At 48.4% G+C, this 8,485-nt stretch overlaps 1 protein-coding gene across 2 annotated transcripts in view; it reads right to left on the bottom strand.

Annotated features, from left to right (window-relative positions):
• The window catches only part of EXOC4 (exocyst complex component 4), a 372,421-nt gene that overhangs the window by 54,296 nt on the left and 309,640 nt on the right, over window positions 1–8,485 (bottom strand). For both annotated transcript variants that reach the window (XM_005426948.2, XM_031061885.1), the window contains exons 13-14: window positions 6,000–6,155; window positions 499–677 (exon numbers count right to left, since the gene is read on the bottom strand). In XM_005426948.2, coding sequence (XP_005427005.1) covers window positions 499–677; window positions 6,000–6,155 — 335 coding nt within the window. The remainder of the gene's footprint in view (window positions 1–498; window positions 678–5,999; window positions 6,156–8,485) is intronic.

Raw genomic sequence — 8,485 nt, 5'->3', positions numbered from 1 at the left:
GGAGGGGGTTTGCATTTTCCATTTCAGGGGAGGCTCCCGCCTTCCTCAGCAGACACCTGGCTGTTCAAACCAAGGCAGATTGCCACCAAGCCCCTGACCCACAGGGTGTCAGGTAATTTCTGACTCTGTCAGTGTGTTTTTGTACTATTATATTTGTATTTCAATTTTCCTAGTAACCTCTTATTCCTGCTCCCACATCTTTGCCTGAGAGCCTTTTAATTTCAAATTTATAACAATTCAGAGGGAGGGAGGTTTGCATTCTCCATTTCAGGGGGGGCTCCTGCCTTCCTCAGCAGACACCTGGCTTTCCAAACCCACACACAAATGATGCCCCTGGAGCCCTCCCAGTGCCCCCAGAGGAACAAACAGACAAAGTCACTTCACTTTCTGCTTCCCTCTGACACAAACCTGCTTGGGGAGCAGGAACAAAACCTGCTCAAACCCCGAATTTCTGCTGTCCCCGTCCCCAGGCAGAGGTTCCCCATGGGAGTTACTCACTCTGGGCTGCTGAGAGGCTGGAGAAAGCTGCCTTGGTGCGTGCTGCCAGCCACTCCAGGCTCTCGTGCAGGTTGGCCAAGGCTTTGAGGTCGCTGACGTCCCGCAGGATCTCCTGCTGAGGGATCAGTTTGTCTCCCAAATTCCCGATCAAAACTTCGGATTCCTTGCCAAAAGCAGCCCTGAAATGGAAAGTGTTGGGAAGGATGAAAGTTTGACAAGAAGGTCTCACAGATATGTGTGCTTAGCAGAAAGATTTTTAAATGTAGAGTCTGATGAAGGAATAGAGATGGAAGCAAGTTTTGATCTAGAAGAAAAGAATCACTGAGCCAGTCTCACTGGATAACCAAGGAGGCAAAGGGTGTGTTAGTTAGAAGGGGTTTTATGGCTTAGAGCAAAGGATAAACCCACCCCAAACAAGAAGATGTTTTTACCAAGCACAAAGAGAGCACAGGCAAACAAGGCAGCAAATGGTGCAAGTAGAAAAAAGGTCTCAGAATTTTCCACTGCAAGAAAACTGAAAAACAACTTCCAGCTTAAACTGTAATGTACTAACTTTGAGTGACTGGAGAACAGTAACATGAATATGGTAATTACAGGAGTTATGACGGGCTGTAGATAAAAGTTCAGGTATAGATTGGTTCTGCTGCATGAAGATGCTCAGCAAAGAAAAGTCTATAATGCATTGTAACCAAAACCAAAGGGTTTCCAGGCCTGCCTGCAGCTGGAGCTGACAGCTGTGGGCACAGCTCTGTCACCCACCAGCCTGGGCTGCTGTGACACCTTGGATACAATAAACTGCATTTTGGATACAATAAACTGCATTTTGGAGAGCCCCTGGAGTCCCGCATCCCTCATTCAGGCTCTTACAGGAAAGCAAAGCCTCCCTGGGGAATGTGGAATCAGGAACAGCAGGAGAATCTTTTCAGTTAAGAATCTTGGAAGTGAAGTGTCACCATCACATTTTCTGAAAAATCCTCTTTGCCCAGGATTCTTCTCCTGGGAAGCTGAGAAGCCTCAGAGAAAAAGGAAAACAATAATTATCTGATTTGCTTCTCCTGTGTTTTGCTGCTTTGGAATGTGGTTTGGACATTGTTTATCCAACAGGTGATTGTTTCATTGGTTCATGTGAGTTGTTTTGACTCATTGGCCAATCAGGGCCAAGCTGTGTCAGGACTCTGGAAGGAGTCACAAGTTTTCATTATTACTTTTGTAGCCTTCTGTCTGTATCCTTTCTCTATTCTTCAGTATAGTTTAGTATTCTTTAATAAAATATATAACATAAAATAATAAATGAGCCTTCTAAGAACACTGAGTCAGATTCACTCATTCCTCCTCCATCCTGGGGACCCAGCAAATACCACAGTGAAGAGAGTGTTTTGATATGAGAAATAAAACGAGAAATTAATTTTGTGTTGTAAAACTGTAAAAATATATGACATTTAATGATATATGGTATTATTACTAATATTTTTTAAAACTGGTCTTTAAATTTTTTTCACAACATTAGTAATATGAGTTGACTCCAAGCTCTTTTCTCACTGCTTTTCCCTCTCCAAGGCAGAGCTAGGAACATCTCTGGGGTTTGTCAGCAGCACCTCTGCCTGGGGAATGAGCGGTGGGATCCCCTTTCTCCAGAGATGAGGGCAGCCTGCTTCACACCCACCCCGGAGCTCCAAAATCCAGTTCCAGCAGCAGAGGCTGGGCTTGGATTCCCTGCCTCCCCTCATTGCTGTGGCTTGGAATGGGAGGAAATCCAGTTTGATTTGATTCTTACATCTTTTTTCTCTTAGTTTTTAATAAAAAACTTTAAATAAAATTCTCTTTTTTTAAATAAAAAACTTTCAATAAAATATTCTTTGTAGAATGTTTTAAATGTTTTTAAATGTTTTAAACCTACTTTACCTTTCTCCTAACCCTATCTCACAACATGAAAGAAGTACAATAATAATTGACCAACACTAAAGCCCGCTCACACTCATCAACATATTAGTCAGGAAATTTTAAAACTGAAAAAATCTTGAATTAGCAAACCAAAACCACTAGACTCGCCAAGCTCTAAAATGCCCCAGCAGGTCCCTCTGGCTGCCCAATCCCACTGGAATAATATTTGTTATTAAATATAATTTATTTTATTTATTATTATAATATTATTTATTATTATTTAAAACTGGAATTATTATTATTGTTATTATTATTATTCCCAATTAAAAGGAATAATTCCCAATTAATGGGAAATTCTGCTGGTACCTTCTGACATCTCCTCCCTCAGGAGACAGTGAGGGGCTAAGGCAACAAAATCAATCTCTGTCCACAGGCTGAGGATTATTTTTTGCAAATATTTTTGTTTTGTTTGGATTCTTTTTAGTTAAACAAATGAGTTACAGGAAAGCTGGGGAGGGAAGGAAAGCTGGGCATGGATCTCTTTTGCTGCTGGTGAACTTTCAGGATTTGTTTAATTTCCCAATATTCATAAAGGGATGCTGCTGAGTAGTTCCACATCCAAAAAAGAACATTTCCCCAAATTTCATCAGGCTTGAACCTTCTTTTCCAGGAAGGGTTGTGTAGTCCTGCCCTGCTAGCCAAGAATTAGGGCCCATGAACAACAAATATTGAAATTTTAAATATCTTAGAGGTTAAATGATAATGAAATGAGCTCTCATTCTCTGCTAACCGAGCAACCCACAGGAGCTGCTTCCCTCTGCATTGTCCAGGCAGAATTATTCCCAATTCATCAGCAGTGCCAAGAGCAAGAAGCAGCAGCAGCAGTGAAGAAATCTGTTGAAATCATGCTCCTTTGTATTAGGAGAAAAGGCTGCTTAAATGGGAAGAGGATGACAAAAAAATTGGACAAGCAATTAATTTTATTTTGAAGCTTTCAGGAGGGATCTATTCAACCACCACCCACCCATCCTGGAGGAAGTTTCTAAGCCATCAATTGGCTAAATCTGGCCCAGACCAATTATTGTGATTTAAATTGATGCCACAGGAGCGTTCACATGGAATTGGGATGAACTGGGGCTCAGCAGATGATGCTCTGTGCAAACAGAAAAGATCTTTGTCCTAAACCTGGGCTGAAAAAAGCCACAGCACAGGAGCTTTTCCCAGGAAATTCAGTGTGCACGACTTAAAGTCTTGCCATTGGAGCTCCTCTGATCCACTCGCACAAAATACTCCAATGAATGGCCAGGAGAATGGAATGAAATGGAATAAAACACACATTAGGATGAAAAAGTTGCTTCTGTCAGCATCAGCCATCTGTTTTTGCCTGGCCAGGAATTTCCACTCAGCCAGCAGAGCCCATTGGAGCTTTGCTATCCCAAAATGATGGACCAGGAATCACAGGGAGAGCCAGGAGGGGCTTCCCAGGTGAGGAAATGAAGGTTAAATATGAAAGTAGGTGAGGGCTGAACCCATGAAATTCAACACAGAGACCTCAAGGGCTCCGCAGGCTCCCCCTGCTCCCCTGGGGATGTTTTAAATCCCTGCCCAAGCTGCAAACCCTTCTGTGACCCCACCAATCCCACCCTCTCCAGGCTGCAGCCTCCCTGTCACGGGGCTTCCAGGCAGGGAAGGAGGAAAATGACAAAAATGACAATCTGGGCAAATTAGACTTGTTATTTTCAACAGCTTCTCCTCCTCCTCCTCCTCCTCCACTTCTACAGCCAAGTGCCAATCAAGGGAGTGATGAATAGGGATGGGAATGTGCAGCCTTTGGAATCTCACAGGAGCTGAGCCATTCCCAGCATGCAGGGAAAGGGAATCTGCTCCTTGCAGGCTTCCACTGGCATGAGAGGTTGGAACAACCTGGTTTGGGCATGCGGAGTTGTCTCCAAAAGAATTCTGGGAATGTTGGAATGTTTCATTTGCTCCCCTGAGTTAGTCCCTGGAGTTGGGATGGAGGGGAAACTCCACCAGGTCACGGCTCAAATTAAAGATTCCTTTGACAGATTTTGGGAATTAAAGATTCCTTTGACAGCACAGATTTTGGGAACTAAAGATTCCTTTGACAGCACAGATTTTGGGAATCCCTGCCCAGTACAACCAGCTGGCCCCTCCTTTAGGTCAGAAAATGCTGCTCCCTTCACCACGTAGGTGACCAGAGCAGCACCAACCAGCAGCACCAGGATTTGCCTGGATTCCAAACAATCCTTTCCTTCCCCAGTCCCAGGCACTTCCCTGAGCTGGATCCCAAAGACAGCTCCCAAATGGCTTTGTGTGAACAGCAGAGTGAGCACAGACTGCACCAGGAAAAGCTTAGCTTGGATATTGGGAAGATTTCTTCTCCCAAAAGGCCACCCAGGGCAGGAGTGGAGTCCCCATCCCTGGAGGGATTCAAAGCCCTGTGGATGTGGCATTTGGGGACATGGTCAGTGGTGGCCTTGGCAGGGCTGGGAATGGTTGGACTCGATGATCTCCAAAGCCTTTCCCATTTCCCAAATGATTATTCCATGATTCCCCTGTGGACACGACAGCTGTGAAAACACCGTAAATGTGTTCCTGCTTTTTGCTGCTGCTCTCCTGGAAACCCTTTCCCAACTTCCCACTGTTGGGTGAGATGAAACAGGAAAGCCTTATAAATGTGATTGTCTGGCAAAAGATTTTGAGAATATGGAAACTATAAGTGAGATGGAAATGAAAGCAAGCTTTGAGATCCCTCAGTTACTGAACAACTGGAAAATCCCAGCAGGGCCCTGCACCCAGGCCCTGTGCAATAAACCCCAAATCCCAGCAGGGCCCTGCACCCAGGCCCTGTGCAATAAACCCCAAATCCCAGCAGGGCCCTGCACCCAGGCCCTGTGCAATAAACCCCAAATCCCAGCAGGGCCCTGCACCCAGGCCCTGTGCAATAAACCCCAAATCCCAGCAGGGCCCTGCACCCAGGCCCTGTGCAATAAACCCCAAATCCCAGCAGGGCCCTGCACCCAGGCCCTGTGCAATAAACCCCAAATCCCAGCAGGGCCCTGCACCCAGGCCCTGTGCAATAAACCCCAAATCCCAGCAGGGCCCTGCACCCAGGCCCTGTGCAATAAACCCCAAATCCCAGCAGGGCCCTGCACCCAGGCCCTGTGCAATAAACCCCAAATCCCAGCAGGGCCCTGCACCCAGGCCCTGTGCAATAAACCCCAAATCCCAGCAGGGCCCTGCACCCAGGCCCTGTGCAATAAACCCCAAATCCCAGCAGGGCCCTGCACCCAGGCCCTGTGCAATAAACCCCAAATCCCAGCAGGGCCCTGCACCCAGGCCCTGTGCAATAAACCCCAAATCCCAGCAGGGCCCTGCACCCAGGCCCTGTGCAATAAACCCCAAATCCCAGCAGGGCCCTGCACCCAGGCCCTGTGCAATAAACCCCAAATCCCAGCAGGGCCCTGCACCCAGGCCCTTTGCAATAAACCCCAAATTCCATGACCCGGCTTCAGAGATCTCTCATCTCCGTCCATCCCGACCGTCCTACCCCCCGACGCTCTGACGTCCCACCATTTACCACATCCCACATTTTTTACCTTATGAAATCCTCCTCCTCCTCTCTCTTGGGCCTCAGCTGCTTGGGCTGAGCCATGCTGCTCCAGTTGGGCAGGGATTTCAGGAGCCTGCTGATATCATCGTCCTTGGCCCAGGAGGCGCTGATCACCAGCTTCTCATCCGACTGCACGATGGTCCTGCAGGGAGAGCAGCCACAAACACCTCAGGCAGGAGCAGGTCCTGCTTTTAGGGACATTTGCATTTAATTCTGTGCCATTCATTACATTCCACATCACACACATGGGGATTGAGCAGCGAGGAAAGGATGCACACATGGAGGGGACAGCAAGGGGGGTGGACATGGTGGGAAATTCCCCTAAACACACAACTCCTGATGGACTTGGAGACACGTTCTAAGGGAAAAGAGGGCCATTTTCCTAAATTCTGCAAGCCTGGGAATTCAGTTTGGCACCCAGCTGGAGGAGGTCACCCTGCACTGGTGTCTCCATGGGTCATTTCCCTCGGGAATCCCCGGGGAGCTCAGCAGCCTCTGCCCATGGTGGGGTCAGTGCCAGGTGGGACCAGCCCAGGATACCTGGATGGGAGACACCACCTCCCCTCCCCAGCCTGGGGACCAGGGCTGAAGCAAGGAAGGGTCCAGCATCTTCTTCCCAAGTCATCCAAAGCATCTCCTGAGGGAGATTCCAGCCAAATCCTATGTGGGAAACCGAGTTAGGGACTGCAGCGGGTTCCAGTGGGGAAGAATTCCCCTGTTCCGTGTTTTTGGCAGGGTAACTGATCTGAATTCCCGACTGGGAATTCCAGGAGACAAACGGGATGCTGTATTCGGAGGAGTCATTCCAGGACCTTAAAGATTCTCAATTCCACCCCATCCATGGGCAGGGACACCTCCCACTGTCCCAGTGTCCAGCCTGGCCTTGGGCACTGCCAGGGATGCAGGGGCAGCCCCAGCTGCTCTGGCAATCCCAGCCCAGCCAGGAATTCCTCATTGCCAAGATGCCATCCATGCCTGCCCTCTGGCAGTGGGAGCCATTCCCTGGGTGCTGTCCCTGCAGGCCTTGGCCCCAGTCCCTCTGCAGCTCTCCTGGAGCCCCTGCAGGCCCTGCCATGTGCTGGAAGCTCTCCCTGGAGCCTTCCCTGCTCCAGGGGAACATTCCCAGCTCTCCCAGGCTGGAATGAGCCAGCAGAGACACCCCCACACCCCAGCACCCCCTGACAGGGACCTGGCAGAGCCATTCCATCTCTCCCAGCTCCAGACTGGAATTCTGGGGCAGAGCTGAGGTGCCAGCAGCATTCAGGGGGTGATTCGGGGAATAAATAGAAATAAAAACAACAACACCCCGAGCATCTGCGTTTTGCAACGGAAAACAGCGAGACAGGAGCCAGCTCTGATCCATCCTGAGGAGAACAGCTCATTTCTCATCCCACCCTTTCCCCATCCACCAGGAAAACAAGCTCAGCTCAGGAACCACACAGGATTTGCGAAAACGAATTTGTCACATGCGCTTACAAACCAATTTTCCTTCCCTCTGAGTTTCACGTTCAATCTGTCGCACACAAAAGGCTGAGTTTTGTTTCCAGCCACACAAGACCTCAGCATTCCTGTTTGGCCTTCCGCTGCTGGGAGGGAGGTGGTGTTTTTCCACTCAGGGGAAAAAAAGAAATAATTTTAAAAAAGGTCTTTTATTTTTCACCCTGGTGAAAACTGAGGGGGGGATAAAAGAGCTCCACCAGCAGCTCTGACATGTGAGATGGAAAAAGGGGGTTTGATGATATCTGGGCATTGCTGTGCCAAGGCAAGGCAACTGTTCCAGGAACACATCAGCCAGGGCTTTGTCCTCTGCTCATTTAAATGACTGCAGTAATACTCTCCTTCCCTTGGGAGTCTATTTCACACTTGAACAAATCCAACTCTTGGATAAAGAAACTCCTGATACCGAGCTGGTGTTTTATTTTCCTCAATTTCATCCCATTACTCCCCGTTATTTCCCTCTCAGCTCAGCTCTCTCCACGTCCACTGTTTGCTCTCTTCAATTATTTCCAGCCTTATCGTGGCCCCTCAGACACCCAGGACTCCAGGGCATCTTTGGGAGGGTCCTGATGGAGTCACACAGAGCCACTCTCTGCTTTATGATCCTTATTATCCTCAAAATCCCAACTGTTTGTGGAGTCAGTGCTGGGGAGGATGTTGGGATGCTCTGATGGCTGCAAACTCAGCTTTTTGCAGGGTCAGAGTTTTCCAAGAGCCTAATCCCCGATTCCTGCTCTTCTCACCTTTTGGTGGTGCCCATGAGTTACACAGAGCCACTCTCTGTTTAACGATCCTTATTATCCTCATTGTTTGTGGAGTCAGTGCTGAGAGGAGATGGGGAGGATGTTGGGATGCTCTGACGGCTGCAAACTCAGCCTCTTCCAGGGTCAGAGTTTTCCAAGAGCCTAATCCACGATTCCTGCTTTCCTCACCTTTTGGTGGTGCCCATGAGTTACACAGAGCCACTCTCTGTTT

Source organism: Geospiza fortis, unplaced genomic scaffold (genome assembly GCF_000277835.1).
Source record: "Geospiza fortis unplaced genomic scaffold, GeoFor_1.0 scaffold61, whole genome shotgun sequence".
Taxonomy (NCBI): Eukaryota; Metazoa; Chordata; class Aves; order Passeriformes; family Thraupidae; genus Geospiza; species Geospiza fortis.
The sequence above is the reverse complement of the archived record's forward strand: the minus strand, read 5'-3'. Positions and strand labels throughout refer to the sequence as shown.